General features: G+C 58.7%; 1 protein-coding gene across 2 annotated transcripts in view; it reads right to left on the reverse strand.

Moving 5' to 3' along the window:
- Positions 1-1,863: 1,863 nt before the first annotated feature.
- PRICKLE1 (prickle planar cell polarity protein 1) overlaps positions 1,864-22,758 on the reverse strand; it is a 64,914-nt gene continuing 44,019 nt past the window's right edge. The window contains exons 2-9 of one of the 2 annotated variants that reach the window (XM_058655917.1): positions 13,149-13,218; positions 9,541-9,726; positions 8,418-8,531; positions 7,481-7,618; positions 6,884-7,087; positions 5,948-6,134; positions 3,775-4,638; positions 1,864-2,866 (exon numbers count right to left, since the gene is read on the reverse strand). In XM_058655917.1, coding sequence (XP_058511900.1) covers positions 2,010-2,866; positions 3,775-4,638; positions 5,948-6,134; positions 6,884-7,087; positions 7,481-7,618; positions 8,418-8,531; positions 9,541-9,672 — 2,496 coding nt within the window. In that variant the 5' untranslated portion in view covers positions 9,673-9,726; positions 13,149-13,218 and the 3' untranslated portion in view covers positions 1,864-2,009. The remainder of the gene's footprint in view (positions 2,867-3,774; positions 4,639-5,947; positions 6,135-6,883; positions 7,088-7,480; positions 7,619-8,417; positions 8,532-9,540; positions 9,727-13,148; positions 13,219-22,758) is intronic. The other variant, XM_058655916.1, reaches the window with a different exon arrangement.

The following is a 22,758-nucleotide window of genomic DNA, read 5'->3' on the forward strand; positions in this document are numbered from 1 at the left end:
CCAGGAACAAGGGTGGTTCTGAGGACAGACCTGTGTCCCACATTCGCCAGGCACTACCCATCCTTTCTTCTTTATGCTGTTTTTATTTAAGCATTTTCATCTTATTTGGAAGGCAGGTCTACCTAGGTCTTCGATTCTGGATTCATTCCTCCAGTGCCTGCAGCGGCTGGCCGACGTTAGGAACGCGGGAGCGGCCCCCGCGTGGCCGGCCTCTGCCCACTTGCGTCATCCGCAGCTGACACCCCGGGTCTGTGTCAGCAGTGGAGTTGGGACTCGACCCATGTTCTCATGAAGGAATGCAGGTGGCCCGAGCAGCAGCTTCACACCTCTGTGGACCCTCCACACCCTTTATCGCAGCCTTCTGCCCCAGGGTGCACCTGCCGCTCCAGCGTGGGGTCTGTAACTGTCTTCAAAGTGGGACGATGGTGGTAAGACTCTCACGTGAAGAGGTTTAGAAATGCGGTGGGGAAGAAAAATGGAGCAATTTGCTGCACGGACATGTGGCCCTCGTGGGCAGCTCCCGCATACACCGCACGGACACGTGGCCCTCCTCGTGGGCAGCTCCCGCACGCACTGCATGGACACGTGGCCCTCCTCGTGGGCAGCTCCCGCACACGCTGCCTGGAGCAGCGGTTCTGTGGGGAACATCCCAGTACTGTCACCGTGGCAGCTGTAACGTTCATGCTCTCTGCCCACTGACTGCATGTGTGCCTCTGAGCGCAGCCTGGCAGGAGGAAGCCAAGTCCATCGCTTGGCCAGAGGTGGGACCGAGGGCATGCTGGGCCCTGGCAGCAGGAGAACTCCTCGCCCGTCTGTGCCAGAGAACTGCGTGGGCAGGCTCATAGCCTAGTGTGCCCGGTCTGGCTGGTAGCTCTTCTTAGACCTGTGGGCAGGCAGGGAGGGGCGGTGCCTAGCAAGGCTGCAGCCTGCACCATGCCCAGGAGACGCACAGAAATGTGTACTCAGAAAGGCAGCATGTCATTTATTAGGTGTTTATTAAATACCTCCCCGAAGCTCCCAGACACTTCCGGGCCCTTCAGGGCAGGACGGAGCTGTGGACGCAGGAACGGGACCCGTGGAGACTGCGGTTCATTCGTTCAGCCCAGCGTCGACTCCCCCAGCTGGGCCCTCCCTGGGAAGGAGTGGCCGCCCCCAGCACGAGCTGCGTGCAGACCTCCACTGGGCTTGTCCCCACCCCCACCCAAGGTCAGCTGCACCTCGCCGAGCCTGGCAGGGGCCCACCCCACTCACTGTAGATTCCGCGTGTGGGGTCTTGGTTTTTGGTAGTGTTTTTTTTTTTTTAACATTTATACAGTTTACATTGCTTGACCCATAAATAACACTCGTAAGTTTAAACAGGGCCATAGTTAAGAGTATTTACACAGCCCCACCATGCATACAGAGCCTTTTTAATATTGAGAAAGCAAAAAAGAACCCAAACTTTCCATTACTCGGCAGTATAAATCTGTCTAGACTGAATGCAAGCCAGCGCTGCCCCACAGCCGCCACCGTTCCCTAACAGACTGGGGACTGCGCTGTAACAAACATCTTGTGATGCAGGGATATAAAAATATGAGCTTTAAAATCTCAACTGTACAGTATATATACATTAGTATTTGCACCGTTAAATTAGGAATACACTTAAGTCTATGAAATACATCATAAATAGCAACGTACTTATTTTTGTTTGCTTTTTCTCAATGTGTAACTAGCTGGAGCTAATTCAATGCAATGTCGACCTGGCTGACCGGGCTCAGAAGGGGACACGTGGGCCTCACAGTGTTAGAGTGTGGCCAGGGGCACGCCTCCTCAGACTGCCTGACTCAGGTAACGGCTTTTCGAAGGTGGCTGGAATGCCCCGTGTGCCAGCATCCACAGCTCCATAGGGCAGAGGCCCCCCGTGGCATGTCCTGAGCCCGTGGACAGCAGCCGGGGCCCCACGTGCACTGGGGGCGACCAGCAGCCAGACACGCAGGCAGCCAGCTTGCAGCGTGCCCCGCTGCTGCCCGTTAGGAAATGATGCAGTTTTTGCCTTTGTGCCCCCTCTTCTTGGATCTTGTGGTCCTCTGACCAAACTGGGGCGTGGGCAACGCAGCCGAGGGGCTGGCCAGCTCGTCCGTGTAGTAGGCGTGTCTGTGCGGCCGGGGCTGCGGGATCGGCTGCCCCAGGAAGTAGCCCTCCTCCTCCGAGTCGGAGGAGGAGGAGGACGAGGAGCACCAGGAGTCGTCGTCCTCAAAGAGGCCCAGGAAGCGGGCCCCGCGCGGGGTCTGCAGCGCATAGTCGGACGTGGCATGCGGGTAGCGGCCGTAGGGCTCTGCGCCCGGCAGCCGCGCACCCATCTCCCGCGCGCCCCGCTGCTGCAGGAACTTCTCGTAGCTGTCCGGCGGGCAGAGCCGCAGCCTGTCCTTGGAGGAGGACCTCCTCTCGGCCACGAGATTGAGGGCGTTGTCAGAGCGCGACTTCCTGCTCCTCCGGCGCCGGTGGTGGTGCTGGTGCTGGTGCGGCCGCGACCCCCTCTCCTCGAAGTGGTAGACCCGTCTGCGCGTCCGCTCGCTCATGGGCGCCTGCCGGACCTCAACGTGCTCGTAGCTGCCACGGTCGATGACGTCATCCGAGAACTTGACCTGCTGGGGCCGGGACTGGGACTTGGACCTGCGGAGCGCCGGCAGGTGCCGAGGCTCCTCGGTGGCCAGGGTCCTGTCGGGGCACAGCTCCGAGCCCAGGCTCTTGAGGGACTCGGTGCTCCGGTGCAGCTGCGACGAGTTGAGCGTGCCCATGTTGCTCATCTTCTCACAGTCTTCCACCTCCAGGTCCTGCAGCGAGTACAGCGGTGGCCTGGCCTTGCCCTCTGCATCCACCGAGGCCCCTGCAAGAGAAGCAGCAATGAGAAGTCAGCATGGGGGTCAAGACCACCACTCCAGGAAAGCGCACACGACCCACAGCTCCTGGCCCGGGCAGGCGAGGGTGCTGTGCCCTGCCCTAACATGGCCACCACCAAGGATGAAGCTGCCTTAGTGCTGCCAGGCACCGCATCCTGCGGGGACCCTCCCGCACTGCCCAGTCTTTGATGAGTGGGGAGTCCTCCCCAGCCCTGCCCTGTGCCTCCAGCCAGCTCTCTGCCTTATTCACAAGGCTTGCCACTTAAAATGACCCAAACCCGAATCCCTCTCACACCCTGGGTCACCTGCAAAGGTGGTGAGCACAGTGATGTGCCTGTTGTGGCACAGCCCCAGCAATGACACCAGTACCAGGCTGCGTCTGTATGCAAACATTGCAGACTCCAGCATGGGGCCTGGCCATCACACCGCCACCCTCAGCACCCCATGCCCTCGGGCCCACCCAACACGGGGCATTTGCTTCCTGGCACGCCCAGTTTCCCCAGCTCCACAGGCCTTAGGCTGTGCCTCAGAAGTAAATGTGGCAGGACTATGATGAATGTTCTAGAATCTGGGAAGCCTCCCTCTTGCCAAAGAGTGAGTGAGCGAAATGCTCAGAGGGCTATTTGAACACCATCAAGTCCACGCAGCACGACCTAGAGCAGTGTCCCGCAGTCTCCCTCTGCCAACTGTGCTCTCACCCAGGGCAGGGCCTGTCCCTGCTCTGACTGCGCCACGCACATCCATGCTGCTCGGGCGCGTGAAGCACACAGCGTCTTGTGAGGCTGCCCAATTTTCAGGGATGAGAGCCCTACAGGCGTCATATCACGTCATTTTTTGGATCCATCCTGCAGTGGCGGCTCCTTGCGCCAATGTCCCCCATGCGTCGGGTACCCACCTGTGATGTTGGACAAGGCCAGGGAGTCCATGGAGTCACGCATGCTGGGCTCTGGCTTCAGGTCAGACAGACACTCCAGGGAGCCCTCGTACCACGGGGCTGGATCGTGGTCGTAGCCCGTGGCCCCAGGCTCCAGGTCCAGCTCCTGCAGCCGCCTGCTGCTGGCGGGCCCCGGGTGGCTGCCATAGGCCGAGTCTCCCAGTCCATCCTGGGACTGAGCCCAGTACATGTCGGCCTGGTACTTCTTGCTGGCCAGGCTCGGGTGGTTCTGTTGCAGCTCGCTCTTGGCCTTGACCACGCTGTCTGAAATCCAGGGGTCGCCAGCCCGCACGTCCAGCTCGCTGGGCGCCTGCTGGAAGAGGCTCTGGTCCCCAAACTTGAGCAGTAGCTGCGTCATGTAGTCTTCGTGCTCAGCCCACTCTTCGGGGTCCTCGGCGGTCTCCTGTTCCACCCGGCCCTTCCAGAAGTCCTCACCAGCAAGACCTGCCCCTTGCGCCGAGAGGCTCAGGCCATCCAGCTTGCGTGAGAGGGTGTCGGCGGTGGCACCGGCGAGGCCTGGGAACTTGTAGTTGAGGGCCGGGGACAGGAGCAGCGACTGGCGGCACTGCTCCGCCGACCGGCTGCTCTTGCCCATGCGCACGCTGCGGCGCGAGTCCCTGGAGCGTGCCGACTGGAAGGCCGAGTCGGAGGAGTCGGAGGCGTGCACATCCTCGCCCAGGCTGCAGGTTTTTGAGCAGTAGATCTGCCCCTGCTTGGGCAGGAAGGGGCACCCCAGCAGTGAGGCCTTGCAGTGAGCGCACGAGAAGCAGGCCTCTGTGGCGTGCCAGTGCTGCCCATCATAGGCCATCTGCGCGTGGTCCACACCTGCGGGGGGAAGATGGCAGTAGGTCAGGATTAGAGGGCAGGGCAAGCAGACGGGCAAGGGAGGCTCCCCGGCCGGGGCGAGGGGCCCAGGCATGGCTCTGTGTTCTGTGAATTTGCCTGCTTGCTAAAACATGAAATCCCCAAGTAGAGGCACTCAGGTGTCTGCCGGGGTGTGGAACGGTGAAAATTTGCCCCGGCGCCCTGCACACTGCCCGCTGAGGCCAGGGCACGCCACCTCTGCCCTTGGCCGCAGCTACCTGTGGTGTTTGCAGTGTGAGCTTGTTGTAGTTTTCTGGGTACTGGCTCACCAACGGGTGATACGGCGCAGTGGGTATAGCTGCTGCCTGATTCACGTGCCAGCTGCTCTACTTCCAACCCAGTTGGTTGGTAATGTGCCTGGGAACAGCAGCAGCTGATGGCACTGGTGCAGCTCCTGGCGCCCGGCTTCACCCTGGCCCAGTACTGGCCGCAGCCATCTTGGGAGGGAACCTGCAGACGGAAGTTGTTTCTGTCTCTGAAACATTTATTTAGTTTTGTTTGAGGGGAGAGACACCTGCAGATCTTCAGTTCACTCCCCACATGGCCGGAGCTGGGCTGGTCCAAAGCCAGGTGCGTCTGCCCAGTCTCCCAAACCGGGGTGGGGGCCCAGGCACATGGGCCGTCCTCGACTGCTCTCCCAGGCCATTAGCAGGGAGCTGGATGGGAAGTGGGGGCAGCAGGACTTGAACTGGCACGTGTATGGGGTACCTGGCACTAAAGGCGGAGGCTTAGCCTGCTATGACAAGGCACTGGCCTCTCTGAACTAAACCAATCTTGAAAAGCTCCCTTGTGACACTGCGGCGCTGCCCGTGGTCACCAAGCTGGAGGCTATGTGTGGCGTGCCAGCACCCCAGCCGGGGAGTCAGCACCAACTGCCAGCCAGAACACGGGTGAAGCATGCTTCTGGGTGGGGGAAGGTCCCAGGAAGCTCAGTGTCTCCCCCCTCCCCGACCTCCCCCCGAGCAGCAGGGCAGAGTGTCCAAGTTCAGTGTTCACAGCCACTGGACAAAACCTAACCAGCATGAACAGCACAGACCCATTGCGGAGCTCCCGCCCTAACTCATCAGGCCGAAGCACTGCGGCTCTGTGCATCCAGGCAGGCACACGGGCGCCTTCGTCTGCAGGCGGGGCGCGGGCATCCAGGCACGCACACGGGCGTCTCCCACGGGCGCCTCCATCTGCAGGCGGGGCGCGGGCATCCAGGCACGCACACGGGCGTCTCCCACGGGCGCCTCCGTCTGCAGGCGGGGCGCATGCGCCGGGCACTCACCGATGTGTTCCCCGCAGGTCTCGCAGTACTCGGCGTAGAGCGACTCGAAGCAGCCGCAGCAGAAGGGGCGGCCGTCCTTCATGATGTACCTCTGCCCGCCCAGGGCCGTCTCGCACTCCAGGCAACAGAAGTGCTTCATGTGCCAGTGGCGGCCCTCGGCCTCTGTGCACTCGTCGGCAAAGATGATCTGCAGGGCAAGGGGGACGGGGAGCATGCTGAGCCATGGCCAGGGCAGCTGTGCAACCGCTGGGGGTGTGGCTCAGGGGCTGACACGCTGTTTGCAGACGCTGCTGCGGTCCCTGGGGGTAGCTCCTGGCTCTAGTGTCCTGCTAACACTACACTGGAAGACAGCAATGATGGCCCAAGGGCTTGGGCCCGTCCCGCCCATCTGGGAGACCTGGATGGAGGTCTGGGCGCTTGGCCCGTCCCAGCCCTGGCTGACAGTAAGCCTGCAGATGGCAGATCTCTGTCTCCTTGTCTTTGCCTTTCAAAAACTAAAACGTGGGACCGGGGGTTGGCATGATGGCGTAGCCTGCAACACCAGTACCCCATATGGTCACTGCTTGAGTCCTGGATGCTCCACTTCCAATCCAGCTCCCCACTGGAGCACCTAGAAAGGCAGAGAAAGATGACCCAAGTGCTTGGGGTCTCTGCACCCATGTGGGAGACCAGGAGAAGCTCGTGGATTGTGACTTCTGCCTGGCCGAGCCCATGTTGTGGTCGTCTGGGGAGTATGTCTCCCTTTCCCAAGATCATCTGCTATACTCTGTCCGAACTGTTTCTCAGAGCCCTCCAACAAAGCAGAAACACCTGTTAGACCATCAGAACAGGGAGCAGATTCTGAAAACGCCTGCCCAGGACCAAACCAGGAGGTCCTGACACTGCTGAGAACCATGGGACGCCAGCCTCCTCTAAGCCCCCTTCCACCATGTTCACCTCATCACATGCCGAGCACCGTGGCTTGAGCAGCTCTGCGTGGTGCCGACCACAGTGGATCTTTCCATCCTGATAAAAATAGATGAGGTCGACCAGCAGCTCGTTGCACGTGAAACAGACAAAACAGGACGGATGCCAGCACATGCCGGGCCCGGCTCGGGAGGCGAACACAGCCACCTCGCCGCCGTTCATCTTCAGCCCACACTGCAAAGGACAGAACGGTGTGACTGCACAGCAGTCCCCTCTCAGGGAGTGACTGTGCCCCCAGCCTCCGCCATCCACCCCTGGATCTATAAGGAAAGCTGCCTGACACGGCCCAAGCTGCTTGCACCCTGGGTGGTGTGCCCGGGCCAGCCTCTGCTGCACCTGCTTCCAGTCCTGAGAGCTGCCGGGAGGAAGTGACTGTCCTCATCATGTCTTGTGAATTCCAGGCGTGACCCCGCCCTTCCCTGTGTGCTGGCAGAGCCTGCTATTCATGTGATGGCTCTCCCCATCGGATACAGTGGTGAAGCCCACTGTGGCTAAGTGTGGCTCCGACAGGAAGTGAGGGGTTTCTAGTCCTGGGAAGGCTCCTAGGGCCCACCCCGCCCAGGCTACCTGCTCACACACGGCGTGCAGCACGGCTCGTGACAGCAGCTTGATGGCTCCTCTGCCCAGGGCTTCTTTCTTGCGCTGAGCACTGAACACCTGCAGCTCCTTCTTCTCCTCTTCGCTCAGAGACTGGCAGTAGCGCACCTGCAGAAACCAAGACAGGTGGCTGATGTGCAGGCGCCGTGTCCCGGGTGGGAAGCACAGCGGGGCCGGCCTGCCCCCCGTCCCGTGTCCCAGAGGAGGCGAAGGGGAATATGGAGGAAGTCTGGGAGTTTTCCGCTAGGGAATGTTTATTTTCATCTACTTAAAAGGCTGAGAGTGAGAGAGAGAGAGAGAGCAGGAAGGAGGGGGCAGAGAGAGAGGGAGAGCTCTAACATCCACTTGTTTCCTCCCATGTGCCTACAGCAGTAGGGGCTGGCCAGGCTGAAGCCAGGAGCTCCATCTGGTCTCCCACATGGTAGCAGGGAGCTGCCATCACGGGCCTCATCTGCCTCCTCCCAGGACGCACGAGCAGAGAGCTGGCCTGGGAGTGGTGTGGCGGGGACTGAACCTGTGCTCTGACGGGGTGCGGTTCAGCCCAGAAACATTCAAACCTTGTCAGCAGAGATGCTCAACGAAGCTCAATCAGCCCTTCTGGAAAATGCTGGGACTTGTGAGCTGCCACTTTCTATACTTCCCTGGCAGTGGAGACACGCCAGGCCTGCTTGCTGGCAGCCTCGATACTGGGGGCAGTGGGGAGCCGGGTCTCGGGCTGCTGCAGACACTGCAGAACTGACCCGGCTACCTTCCCGGTAGACACGTGTCTCAGGGAAGGAAGACCCGTGTGCACCGGCCAAGTCTGCACCGGAGAAAGTGGGGTTCCGTGAGGGGTCCCGGGGCACACTGCCAGCTGCTGCTTTCCTGCAAGCCGTGCAGCGAGCTGGGCCCTCTCGTGTGTCTTTACCTCATTGTCGTGCGGGGGCAGCTGGTACAGAAGCTGTTTGATGCGATGCTTCTCCCCGGGGCTGTTGACGTAGGGAACCTTGTCCTCTGGCAGGCACGCGAAGTAGAGCTGGACCTACACAGGGCGGGCAGTGTGGTCAGTGGGCGGTGCGCACTCAGGCCGCGGCCCAGTCGAGCCCATTGGGCAGACGGACCCTGGATGCCAGCAGCCTGCCACTGCATCAGTCGTGGTGACGAGGGGTTCCTGAGTGTGTGCCACACGGCAGGCACTCCGCTGTTACTGCTTGTCCTGTGCAGCCCTGGCAAGGCCAGCCAAAAAGCGGCAGTGCCAGGTGGGTCTGCACATGGCTGCAGGGGCTGGGTGACACCATCCCAGGCCTGGCCACTGCAAACACTCACACGCACATGCTTAGTTTGCTGTGAGAATTGTACAAAGACAAAAGCTGTTTTGTTCAATTCACACACCCTCTCGTCAGCCCCCTCTGCTTCCATGGAGCTGTCTTCCTGTGACGTAGGTTGGAGAAGTCAGGTTTGTCTGCTGCTGTCGTGCAGGGAGGCTCCCTGGGCAGCTCTGCCATGGCTGCCCAGCCCTGTGCATGGGCTGGCCTGACAGCAGCTGCGCACCCACAGCCTTTTCCAACCATGCAGTGACCACTGGCTTCTGTGCTGGGCCCCGGGGAGCAAGGGTGCTATGATCTCAGAGCAGCCCCAAGCAGAGGTGCCAGAACCAGGCCTCGGGGCGCCCGCAGCCCAGCCGAAGCCCTCCTGTGAGGCTGCCGGTCAAGTGCAGCTGGTGCACAGACCATGCTCTTTGGCCTTGAAACGACAGCTCTGTCGCTGTCCCCCCTGTGTGGGGAGACCACCTGTCCTGCCCCCGGGCCAACCGTGATGGACAGCTCTGCCTCGCTCTCCAAGCAACGCGCTGCCCAGGGTCTGCTGGGAATGGCCCTTCGCTGCGTCCTGCTGTTTTGTATCAGTGATACTCTGTGAGATGGGCTCATCAGAAGTCCATGTGACCACTCCCATGTGTCCCATGTCCACTGTACAACTCAGGGTAGCATCCCTGTGGCGTTCCAATCAGAGTGACGGGACCCCAGGAGAAAAGAGCCCCCACTGGCGCCCACCTGCTCAGGCCGCAGGCCTGGGGGCACCCAGGCATACTCCTCCAGAGCGCAGCCCGAGTCGTCGTCTGAGGCGGAGCTCCGCTGGCATCCGAAGGCAACAGCGCCCATCTTGGGCTCCATCTCCAAAGGCATGACGAGGGCGTCACCACACGGCTTCCTCAGGCTCGGGGCATCTGCCGGCAGGTGCTGTGGACAAACACCACCACAGTAACATCCCAGAGTCTTCTCTCACCCCCAAGAACATTCTGGAGTGCTTGTTACACAGAAGGATCCAGGCCTGAGAGGCCACCGTCCTTCGCTGTGGCACTCGGAGACCTGGCAGCTCCACTTCTCAAAGCCCCCTGCTAACAGCCTGGGAAGGCAGTGGCTGCTGGCCCAAGTCCTCGGGCTCCACCCCCACGTGGGAGACCCACAGGAACCTCCTGGCTTCAGGTCAGCTCAGCTCTGGCTGTGTGTGAAGTGAAACAGCGGGTGGAAGGTTTCTCCGGGGGCTGAGGGGTAGAGAACTTGCCTTTCAAATAAAAATAAATAAGTCTTAAGCAAAAACTGAAAAGATGGCCAGGCCTGTGTGATTTTCAAAATGCCCCCCTGCCAACTCAGGTTTGATAAGATGCCACCAAAGCATGCTTGTTGCAAAATGACAAAGTGAAAAAACATCCCTTCTACATTGTCTTACCTGATCTCTCTGAATTACACACAGAGTGTCTGCGAAGACCAGCATGGGGCTCAGCCATACCTCCCACACCAACAGCCCTTACAAGTGCTGCATTACGCAAGCCCTTGTCTCCCCATCCTGGTCCAGCATCCCACACGGGTGCCGGGTCAAGCCCTGGCTGCTTCCCTTCCATGCAGCTCCCTGCTGAGGCACCGGCCCTGCGCCCGCGTGGAAGACCTGGCTGGGCTACAGCCTCCTGCTTTGCCTTAGCCCAGCCCCAGCTCGGGGAGTAAGTCAGCTTTTCAAATAAATAAATATCTTTAAAAAACTCAGTGCTTACATGCTTGAGGTGAACAGATGAAAAGTCTAAATTGCTCAGTCATGGCTGCTCAGTGTTTGTGCTAAGGCAGTGAAACGCCCTAACAGTGCCAGTCGGGCTACTCCCCAGTCCTGAGACCCCTTGCCCACCCAGGGCTTTACTCCTTCCTGCTTCTGGATGGCATCTGGTCAGCAAAGGGGACGTGGCAGCCAGCCAGCACCACGAGCAGCAGTGACCAAGGTCCAGCTCAGAGGACACTGGTGCAGACTGTGTGAAGGCCAGATGTCAACCCCGGAAGTAAGATGACACAGAGAGGGCCTAACCACAGGGACCCTGTCTGCCTAGACACAAGGTCGTCCAGGGAGCCTGCAAGCACCCCACATACCACTCCCGGGTCCGGCTCCAGCGCTCCTCACCACAGAGGCCAGCAGGGGGCACAGCGGAGGCCTCTCCATCATCGCCAGACTGGCAGGAGCGGAGAGACACCCATGGGTGGGATTGAAGCCTCGAAGATGTCAGCCTGCCACCCTCTTACTTCGGACAAGTCACAAGGCTCTTGGCATCTTCTGTTTTAGGGTGACGATGGCTCTGCTTCCAAAGGGTGCCAAGCAGCTTTCAGAATCAGCAACGGGAAGCCCCAAAGTTACAGTGACACTGTATCCACACTGGTTCAAGTTACAGCCGTTTCCAGTCACTGTAACACTGCGCCCACACTGGCACTGTACCCTGTGGTACAGGAGGGTGCCACCTCAGCAGGCCAAAATACTCACAGCTCTACTGCATCTTTGAGTTCTGGAGGGTTCCAACCCACACCAGGACAAGTACTTTTGCCCAATTCTTGACTGGCTGCAGCGCCATGCAGGTGTCTTCTAGCCGGTCCGTGCAGAGCACTCGGCCCGCACACGGCCTGTGCAGGCACACACACGGCCTGTGCAGGCACACACACGGGCAGGGCTGGTGTGCAGGGAAAGCCAAGGGCAGGGCCCTAAGTTCCTCCCCGAAGCAGTGCTGAGGGGCTCCTCCAGGCAACCCCTGCACTCTCCAGGCTGCTGGCTCCCTCAAATCCTCAAGGACAACTTCTGGGACATCACAAAGCAGTCAGCCCACCACAGCCTGGGCCACCAATCCCACTCTGTGTCTCCGAGCTATCCCAGCACATGCGTCACCAGCTTAGCCGTGGTTGATGGTTTCCCAGGGAACAGAGCAGGCCGAGAGGAGTCACCACCTAGTGCCAGGCTAGGTCCCCGGATCCTCCCCAAGCCCTTACTGTCCCTCTCTGAGGAGTGACCCAAGTTCAGGGAGGCTATGGACGGAGCCGGCTAGCCCACCTTAGCAGCCTCTGACACACACACACACACACACACACACACACACACACACACACACACACACGCATGCCAGGGAGGGAGGGAGCGCCCAGAGACTTCTGCCCTGGAGGGCTGACATGGTGGTGTGGGTGGAGACCCGGCACTGCTAGTAAAACCCTCCACCTGGAGGTTGCACAGAAGCCAAGGGACTGGTCTAAACGGGGGTGGAGGGTGGGTCAGACACTGGTGAGTGCAGCGGAAAGCTCAGAGAGCAGGTGTGCGGAGAGGTCCCATCTGTCATTTCCTTACACCAAGTCACCAGACCACCTCAAAATCATGCAGACGTCAAACACTGGTGCCCAGTGCCTGTCACTGAGCACCGAGAACCGCCCCACTCCTCCCGTTCCCACGTGCAGGAGAGCCTGGGTGCCAGAAGCCACCTCGCAAGTCTTTGTGATCACTGCTGTTAGCAAGGCCAAGAGCTGGGCACAGGCAACCCAATGCGCGGGGGTGGGGGATTCCAGTGTGGCTACAGCCAGGCCTCCCAGTGCCCAAGCCGCAGCTCTCACCGCTCCCCAGAGCACACAAACCCAGCAATAAAACCAGGAGTAAGGGAACTACTGCAGTTCCAAACTGTTCTGCAAACAGACGGAACTATGGTCTCCCTGAGCCCCCCTGCCTGCCCCGTTTGCTCCAGAGCGAATCTGCACCAGGGACGATCCAGTGCCTGCCAACACAAGCTTCGCAGACTCCCGAACCCCAGAATCCTGCCAGGGACGCGACACAGAGGCCCCGTTCCCTGCCCTCACCCTCTCCCTCGGCCGCGAGGGTCGCCCCGGGCCGACTCCCCCAAAGGAGACACGACCAGAGAGCAGCCGATTTGATCCCCTTACCAGCCTCAGGGCGAGTGCTGCTGCCCGGCGTTCCACTGAGGGTCCCCACCTGGTCCTCCTGCGCTGTGTCCCTGTCCCTGCCACCGCAGCCCAGCTGGTAGACCCGCGGGTCGTCCTCGCCCACCCCTTCCGGAGGAGCACGCGGGGCGGGGCGAGGCAGGGCTGCCAACAGGGCCTGAGAACACGCCCTCCCCGCCCGGCAAGCGGGTCACCAGGACAGCCCTGCTGCTGCCAGGGGCCTCGTGAGGTTAGTCCCTGAGCCCCAGTGCCCAGGCACCACCTCTCCGCAGGTGCACGCACGGTGGTGTGCCACAGAGACGGGCACGGTTTGCTGCCTAGGGAATCCTTCAAGACTTCCAGTCCCCACTGCTCAGCCCAAGTCTGACGGCAGGACCCCGAGTACCAGCCCCAAGCCCCATGGCCAGGCACCTCACCTTTCCCAGCTGCCCGCTGGCTGTCCCGGCTTCCAGGGTGCACGGAAGACCCCCTGAGGGGCAGCAGGACCTGGTGGGGGGCGGACCCACACCTCCACGCACCTTGGCAGGGGGGATATGCAGAAACTTCTAGTAAACAAAGGCAACTTTTACACAGCCCCGGTGTGACCTACATTGAATTGGCTCCTGGCAGCGGGGTTCCCACAGAGGCCTCAAACAATAGCTGGTGGAAACCCGGGATGCAAAAATACCCAGGCGGGCTGCCATAAATAGATCAGGGGCGAAGTCAACAACGCAGGCCAGATTCTCTTATCTCCCCCAGCAAAGCTAAGCAGCTGAAACTAAACGTCGTTCCCCTCCTTTCTTTCTTAAAGTGGTAGACACAAGCATAAAAGGTCAGGCTTTGGAGAGGATTTCTCTTCCAGAAGTGCCCTGCCCTCGGGCTAGGGAAGGCTGGACCCCTGATCCCCCTCTGTGGAACAGTCACAGGCTGCCATGTGCTGCCTGTGGACAGCCCCAGGAGGCACGCGTGTCCCAGGTCAGGGGCCTGTGGCTCTGCAGTCCACCCTGGCTGGCTGTTTTAGGGGAGGAAGCTTCCCAGCTGCCTTCTACTGAAGGACCGCAGCCTGGCTTGTGAGCCACTGCTGTGGTCGGTGTGAATAATGCAGAATGCATAGCCAGCCCCCTGCCCCCTGCCCCCTGCCCCCTGCCCCCGGTGCCTTTGTGTCAGCCAGGTGGAATATTCACAGCATCTCTGCCCTTCACACTTGCAGGCTGACTGGGAGAGCAGGCAACTGAGAAATTCACCATGGGGCACATTTCCTGGGCTCCACCCTGCTGTCTGTTCCAGGGTCACTCCCAAACAGCACACAACCTCATTCCCCCTGTGGCTAAGTGCTGGACACCGGGGTTTTGCAAGTTCGTTTAAGAGCTGATTACATTTTAAAAAGAAAGAACACCAGGTTTTCAGAATGTGTGCACCAGAATCCAGCTGTTCGTTGCAGCTCCCATCAGCTTCCTGGTGCCCTGTGTGTTAGGCTCTGCAGCTGTGTTCTCAGTGACACAGTCGCATTTCCCCAGGATTGCCAAGTTCAAGGGAATGGGGCACAGTGAATGCTGGGTGCTCAAAGCTTCCCATTCCCAGGCCCTCCCGGACCAGGGGGTCGGGGCGTCCCACTGGACAATCAGAACCATGCCAAGAGCACACAGCGGGCCTTCGTCCAGTGCAGCGGGCTGGGTCTGGCCTGGCAGCCCGAGATAAAAGCGCACAGACCAAAGCCAAGTTGCGGGCTGACGCTGGTCCTCCCTTCCCCCGTGGTGTGTGCACAGTGAAAGGTCCCATGGCCCTGGGCTGCACACGGGGAAGGGTTAGTGCCCTGCACAGGACCTGGCATGGCCTCCCTGGCATGGCCCCACGTGTGCCACTGAGCGAGGCCAGCCTTCGTCCATCCTCCAAGGCACAGTGCAGGCCCTTCAGGACACCACAGGCCACGCCAACTGTCCATGATCACCTGTGACCGTGGGAGGGAGAAGCACCTCTCTAACGTACTCAGGAGTTTCCCCTCCGATCTCTAAAAATGCACGCAGTGACCTGAGACCTGTGCAGAAACTCACCATTTTGTCATCAAAATAGGCCCATTTTAAAGTCTTACCTATTTGAGAGAAAACAGAGAGCTCCTATAGGTCAGTTTATTCCTCAAATGCCCTGTCATGGCCGCAGCGAGAAAGGGCCAGAGCCAGGAACTTAATCCGGATCTCCCACGGGGCGGAGGGCCAGATCTGCCAGCAGCATGGCCTGCTGCCTCCGACGGCAGGACGCGCAGGTCCCACACTCGGGCTCAAACCGCTGCTCTACAGTGTGGAAAAGGGCTAGACCAGATGCCTACTTGTAGACTTAGGTTTCAATTCTGTTCTACAGAAATGTGCTGAAACCCTTTTTGTACAGATGCAAATGACCCTGTTCTATCAAACATCTCTGTTCCCTCCTAAGTCTCCTCTAACTCCCCCAATGCCACTGGTCCCAGGATGCATGCCTCCTCCATCTGCAATGCAAGTAGTCTCTCCCAGGGCCCACACCTCCTCTGTCTGGAAGCAGCCCGTCCCAGGATCCTCCCTTTTCCCACTGTTTTAGACTCTGAAAACTTAGTGGGAGGTTATAACAATATTGACAGGAACACATTTGCAGTTGCGATATTCACTCTGCAGCCAAAGAGAGGAGGAAGAATATGTCAGGTGTGTGCAGGGTGAGGGCTGGGAGAGCTCACAGGCCAGGTGTGTGCAGGGTGAGGGCTAGGAGGGCTCACAGGCCAGGTGTGTGCAGGGTGAGGGCTGGGAGAGCTCACAGGCCAGGTGTGAGCAGGGTGAGGGCTAGGAGAGCTCATAGGTCAGGTGTGTGCAGGGTGAGGGCTGGGAGAGCTCATAGGTCAGGTGTGTGCAGGGTGAGGGCTAGGAGGGCTCACAGGTCAGGTGTGTGCAGGGTGAGGGCTAGGAGGGCTCACAGGCCAGGTGTGTGCAGGGTGAGGGCTGGGAGAGCTCACAGGCCAGGTGTGAGCAGGGTGAGGGCTGGGAAGAGCTCAAAGGTCAGGTGTGTGCAGGGTGAGGGCTGGAAGAGCTCACAGGTCAGGTGTGAGCAGGGTGAGGGCTGGGAGAGCTCACAGGCCAGGTGTGTGTAGGGTGAGGGCTGGAAGAGCTCATAGGTCAGGTGTGTGCAGGGTGAGGGCTGGGAGAGCTCACAGGCCAGGTGTGTGTAGGGTGAGGGCTGGAAGAGCTCACAGGTCAGGTGTGTGCAGGGTGAGGGCTGGGAGAGCTCACAGGCCAGGTGTGTGCAGGGTGAGGGCTGGAAGAGCTCACAGGTCAGGTGTGTGCAGGGTGAGGGCTGGGAGAGCTCACAGGTCAGGTGTGTGCAGGGTGAGGGCTGGGAGGGCTCACAGGCCAGGTGTGTGCAGGGTGAGGGCTGGGAGGGCTCACAGGCCAGGTGTGTGTAGGGTGAGGGCTGGGAGGGCTCACAGGCCAGGTGTGTGCAGGGTGAGGGCTGGGAGGGCTCACAGGCCAGGTGTGTGCAGGGTGAGCTCACAGGCCAGGTGTGTGCAGGGTGAGGGCTGGGAGGGCTCACAGGCCAGGTGTGTGCAGGGTGAGGGCTGGGAGGGCTCACAGGCCAGGTGTGTGCAGGGTGAGGGCTGGGAGGGCTCACAGGCCAGGTGTGTGCAGGGTGAGGGCTGGGAGGGCTCACAGGCCAGGTGTGTGCAGGGTGAGGGCTGGGAGGGCTCACAGGCCAGGTGTGTGCAGGGTGAGGGCTGGGAGGGCTCACAGGCCAGGTGTGTGCAGGGTGAGGGCTGGGAGGGCTCACAGGCCAGGTGTGTGCAGGGTGAGGGCTGGGAGGGCTCACAGGTCAGGTGTGTGCAGGGTGAGGGCTGGGAGAGCTCACAGGTCAGGTGTGTGCAGGGTGAGGGCTGGGAGGGCTCACAGGTCAGGTGTGTGCAGGGTGAGGGCTGGGAGAGCTCACAGGTCAGGTGTGTGCAGGGTGAGGGCTGGGAGGGCTCACAGGTCAGGTGTGTGTAGGGTGAGGGCTGGGAGGGCTCACAGGCCAGGTGTGTGTAGGGTGAGGGCTGGAAGAGCTCACAGGCCAGGTGTGTGCAGGGTGAGCTCACAGGTCAGGTGTGAACTCACAGGTCAGGTGTGTGCATCCTAGAAAGTATGTAGTAGTTCTCATGGATAAATAATTCTGCATGTCATGGAACTAAGTAGGTCACCTTGGGTTCTATACCTTTCTATTCTCCTATAAATCTTTGATCCTATGCCAACTTTCAGAGCCAGATTTTAGAAACTACGCATAATCTTCTAATAACTTTCGAGGGCTCTCTCAAGGAAAGATATCCAAGATATTTAAGAAGCAAAACCCAGTGTACAATACAGTCACACTGTCAGCATAATCTGCTAAGCTCACTCAGTGTGTACAAGGCAGAACCGCAGGGCATGGAAGTACTACACCAGCCTTGGCTTCTGGGTACTGTTAAAAACTAGCATTTGAAAATATTTATTGAATAACTGCATTTTGCTATCAGTAAACCTTCTCTTCTAAGCATCATGCAAAACCATGAATAACTGTTTAAGAAACAACAGAGAATATTAACTTAAGGAACATTAAAAATATTAACATAAGGAGGGAAATTGTGAAAGCAGAAATTCATATCCCCAGCTTAAACCCTAACTGCTATGACCAAAATACTACTACAACCATCCTGGCTGTGCGTCCGACCCAAGACCCTCACCCCAACCCCCAGTCACTGCCTCAGGGAAAACACCTGACACTACTGTGGAAAAGGGCTGTCCCTCTCACTCCACCCAGACCTTCCCCTGGCTGAAGATGGCCACAGTTTCCACACGTCATTTAGCAGCCAAGAGAGGCAGATCAGAAGACACGAGCAGTGGGCAAGACCTGTGACTGGCTCTGGCCATGCCACACGCACAGCAGGCCAGGCTCCATGCACAGCAGGCCATGCCACACGCACAGCAGGCCATGCACTGCAGGCCAGGCTCCATGCACTGCAGGCCAGGCTCCATGCACTGCAGGCCAGGCTCCATGCACTGCAGGCCATGCCACACGCACACCAGGCCAGGCTCCTCCATGTACACCAATCATGCTAAGACCAAGGGTTGGCTAGAATCCTCACAGGGAAAGGAGAGCAAGTGTTGATTCAGCAATTCATGTCAGGGATGTTGGGACGGGACCAGCGATGGATGATGCATAAGGCCGGGCTGGCAGCAGGGCCTGTCCCAGAAGAGCCGATTCACAGCTGGGGCTGGAAGCACTGGATGGGGGGAGGCGGGTAGCGGCTGGGCTGGCACAGACCAGCCAGGCAGAGAACAACTGGGGCAGCCCAGCATCCAGTCCACAGGGACCAGGTCCACCAGCCAGGGGGCTCCTGCCAGGAGGAAAGAGATCCGCCAAGCTTTGCACTAGTTATCTTATCTGAGATCCCAAGGCCCTTTCTGCAACCACGTGCATTCCAAGGAGGTGATTTTGCGGGAAGCTTACAAGCTTTAATTAGATCAATGGGCCAAGGTTTGGAATGCAAATTGTTCTGCTGCTCCGATAGATAAGGGGCTGTGCTTGTACCAAGTTCCAAGTACTGCCTTTCTCTTTTATGCTGGAAGCTTCTGTCTCCTCCCTCCAGCAATGCAGGGCAGGGGGTCGGGTGGGACCCTCAGGTCTGCTCTGTTCAATGATGTAAGCCCAGCGTCTGACCCTTGGCCTGGTGCACAGCAGGCTGTCCCCATCACCTGCTGAGTAGTGGGTGACTGTGTTGTTCAACCATGATCTCCACAGAAGCTGACTGGGGACCCTGAACTTACCACACATTTTTACTCCTATCTTCATTTTTTATCCACTGATTCCAATATTATCAAGCTTAAAAACAAGCACAGCCCCCCTCAGGGGCGCACTGGGCATAGTTGGGACACTGCTCTGTGACACTCACACGAACCATCAGAGCGCCTGTGCTGCTTCTTACCCAGCTTCCTGCTAAAGCATCCTGGGATGCATGGGGACGCGGCTCAGGTGCCTGGGCCCCAGGCTCCTGGCTGCAGCCTGGCCCAGCCCTGGCTGTGGGGTGGGCACTCATGGAGTGGACCTGAACACGGCACATCTCTGCCTTTCAGACAAAGTTTGTAAAAGTGTCACAGAGTCAACTCTCTGGAGGAACTCTCATTCCCTACAGGTAATGTTCAGCTCATGGGATCCCTTGGTTGTACAAGGCCCAGCAGTGTCCCTGCCACACTGCCCCTGCTGGTGGCCTCCCCTGGGTCTGCAGGTGCCTGCCCACCTCACAGCCCCACCACCGAGACTCGGCTCCTTCATCCTCTCTGGGGCCATTCCCATGCCAGGAGACACCATGCCCCATGGGAAGCCCAGACATCCAGCCCTCAGCTAGCACCTGCAGTGGTATTTGGGGAAAGGCACTGTGTTCCCTCTCCCACTGTCACTGGTGCCCTGAGCTCCTGTTCTCCCTCTACCTCTACCAACCTTTTCCCAAGCAGCGGACATGTGGCCACACCCAGCAACAACCAGGCAGGCTGAACCACACACAACATCCCTTTGACCTGTGGGCTCTTCATGTCGGGATTTCATCGTGGCTCTGTGTAGACTAGAAGAGCCCAAGGCCAGGGCCTGGCCCCCTCTGCCACTAGGGTGCCCAGTGCCATCACCCTGATGCAGCAAGCTGCCTGTGTAACGGGGCTGCCATTACTGGGAGGTGGAAGTAGGGGAAGGCCATGAGTGGGCGCTGGGCGTGTGCCGGGACTCCGTGGACAGACAGTGCAAGGGTGATGTATCTTGTGAGCAAGGCTTCTGGATCATCAGCAAGCAGGCAGGACAGATCCGTGCCCACTCCCTCCAGCCACGTGTCCTGCGTGCCAGCCCTGGCCTGCACCACGTGGGAATCTTCGTGGATATGGAATTGGAAGTGGTCAAGTTTTTCGACGCCAATAATTCCTACCTCTACATGTACAAATCTGTGCCCTCTTGTGAGCCTCTGCGTCCCTTCTTCTCTCCGGGGCCCCCCAGGGAAGGGGCCACGGCTGTCCCTTTGAGCATCTGCCAATGAAACGCAGCCCTGGCTGGAAGTGCCTGGCTCAGGAGGACCAGGAGCAGACAAGGCGCTGGACTCTTGACATAAGCTAGGCTGGCATGGGGCGGGGATGTCACTTTCTAGAATGCTCACAGCTCAGAGCCGGGTATGCATTTCCTCATGGATTGTGTAGCTCCCTCACTTACCAGTGCTCTTTGGCCACTTTGGGTGCAAGGAATTTGGTCAAAGGGGGTTACATCATGATGAGAAGAACCCATACACTACAGGGCAGTCGGCAACCCGGGTCCAAGACCCCAGAACCATATGGTACAATCAGGCTGTCAGAGGCCTGCTGTCAATAAGTAAGGGATCATTTTCAAGACAAAGAAATCCAAGCAAAGGTGACAGGAGATCTATGAGACTCAGGCAGTGCAGGGACTGCAGGGACCAGCCCCAAGGCTCAGCAGGGACTGCAGGGACCAGCCCCAAGGCTCAGCAGGGACTGCAGGGACCAGCCCCAAGGCTCAGCAGGGACTGCAGGGACCAGCCCCAAGGCTCAGCAGGAAGCGAGATTCCAAGCAGGGCACCTGGCGGGGCAAGGGAGGCCTGCATCCCACATTGGGCTGTCTGGGGTGAAGCTCTTGGTTTAGCTGCAGCAAAAGGGGGGTGAGAGATGCGCAACAGGATTCAGAGTGTCCAGCAGCGTTTCTGGGCAATTCTGCCACTAAGACAACCAAGAAAAAGTCACGACAAACAGGTGACAGAGTAGTGGTGCCCACATCACCTGGCTTGTAGACCAGACATCCTTAGCACCAGCTCTGGCGCCAGCCTTAGCCTGCAGCTTACGCCACGGACCAGACACACGTTGACTCATCAACCTGCAGGCATCTATCAGCTTTCCTTTTCTGAAGCTTCCAGCAAGATTCCGGGAAGCTCAGAATGCCTCTCCCCACCTTTCGGAAAGGTGTGTCTAGGAGGTGAGAGCAGAGGAGATAAGGCAGACACCACTACTTCCCCGACAGTTCTTTGACACGGCAAGTTCCTGGGGTGTGAAGAGGTGCCTGTGTTTCTGAAGGAATTGGAGGACAAGGTGAAATGGCCTCTACAAGTGGAGGGAGGAAGACGCAGTCCTGCTCACACAGGACTGCTTCCTCCAGCTTTCTCAAGGACCTTGAAGGTGACCTTCCCTTCAAGACCTTCAAGATCTTATGCCACTGATTTCTAACAGCTTGCGTGAATGGGAGGTTTTTTGCTTTTTTTTTTTTTTTTAATGCAGTCAGGCAAATAAACACCTACTACAGGAAAACATTTGCCATCCAAGTCTCACACCTCACAGAGGCAGAAGAGCTCTGGGTGAGATCCTGGCACATCAACGCTTGTCACCCTGGCAAGGCCCTCCTGAGCCGTCTAGACGTGGCAGCAGGGCGGGTGCTACAGAAATACCGGCGGAGCCGAGTGGGGAGGTCAGGAGGAGGAGTCAGACCATCACCGGCACGTCATCTGAGCGCTGGCCTTTCCGCACACGGATGGGCACGGCGCTGTCACCAGGCACAGTCACCAGGGAGCCAGCCGACTGGGACCTCCGCCAGCTGCTCCTGATGCCTGCCAACAGGTGCCCCTAAAATTGGGGAGATTCCTGGTGGCAAACGACAGAAAGGCCAGGGCACGAGTGGACACTCCAGCACTGTTTCCTCAGACACAAGCAAGGGTCAGGTCTCAGAGGGCCTGTGTGGGTGCGTCCCGCCACCGTGGGACAGGGTCAGGCCTCGGCTGCACGTTTTCTCCCTGTCCTTCCTTCACAGCTTGAGGTTTTCCCACCCTCCTCATGCCAAGCCAACTGCAGAGAGCTCCACGTGGCCAAGGGCACTGCGGCTGTGTGTTTTTATGAGAACAGCCGAAAGCATGACACCTCAGCCTTGGCCATCCTGTATTAGCTCACAATGCGAGTGGCAACATGGTCGGGATGACTCCCCTTCCATTTAAAGCAGACAGGAGCTGTATCAGTGTCCACTTGGACTTGGGGAGGGCAGATCCGAGTATTTTTACCCAAGCCAAAGAACAGGCACAATCGCACCTCCCTGAGTCAGGCTGTGGGTGCGAGCCCTGGCTGGGGCACCTATGCTGAGCTCCTGCAGACTTGCATAAATTATTCCGAAGTTTTACGGCTCCATCCAGTTGTCAGCACTTTACACCTGCTAGTTAACGGCTAGACAGGCTGGGCCATGCCCACCTGGGCTGAGCAAGTCCTGACTCCTCCCACCTGTTACCTGTGGTGTCCTCCATGGCTCCTGGGTCTCCCAGCGGACAAGTTCTGGAGGTAAGTGTGACTTCCGGCAGGTGATCCCTTGGCACAAGTCAAGGTCAGCTCCTTTGCTGACAGGAGCGAAAACCGTTCTTGGGGAACCCCTTGTCAGAGTGGTCTCATTCCACAGACTCTGGGAACAACCACACAGACAGGACCAGGTCAAGCAAAGGAGCGCATGGGCCCACCTCCTCGGTGATTCATCCCTGCTGTTGTCCTGGAGTCTCCCGGGCCAGCTCTGGCTTCCCAGATACACACCTGGGTGTTGGTGAAGCTGGGGGTCTGGGAAGCCACTGTCTGACAGAGGGGTACTCAGTGATGTCCTCCCAGCATCCCAGGTCTTTTGGGGGGACAGAGATGCCTGTTACAGGTACTGGGCTCACCGAGTTGAGTGGGTGTAGGCCCAGCTGAGGAAGAGCTGGGGCCCTCGTAGTGAGCTCCACTAATTCACTGGGCCAGCCCGTCTCGGAGGGACAGGCCCGGCTTCCCTATTGTCCACTGTCCACTGACGGGTGACTCTATCTGCTCACAATGGTGCCTCCTGCATTGCCTTGTTTTTTAAACTAGTTTCCTGGCCTTCTTGCATTAGCTGTATACCTTTTCTCTTGTTGGGTTTTCCGACATTTTTTTTTTGTAAAAAAGATTTTTAAAAAATATTTGAAAGACTCAGTTAAAATAAGAAATACTTAAAGAAAGAGATCTACCTAACGGTCCCCTTCCCAAATGGTCACAGCAGCCAGGG

The sequence above is a fragment of the Ochotona princeps genome, chromosome 27 (assembly GCF_030435755.1).
Source record: "Ochotona princeps isolate mOchPri1 chromosome 27, mOchPri1.hap1, whole genome shotgun sequence".
Lineage (NCBI taxonomy): Eukaryota > Metazoa > Chordata > Mammalia > Lagomorpha > Ochotonidae > Ochotona > Ochotona princeps.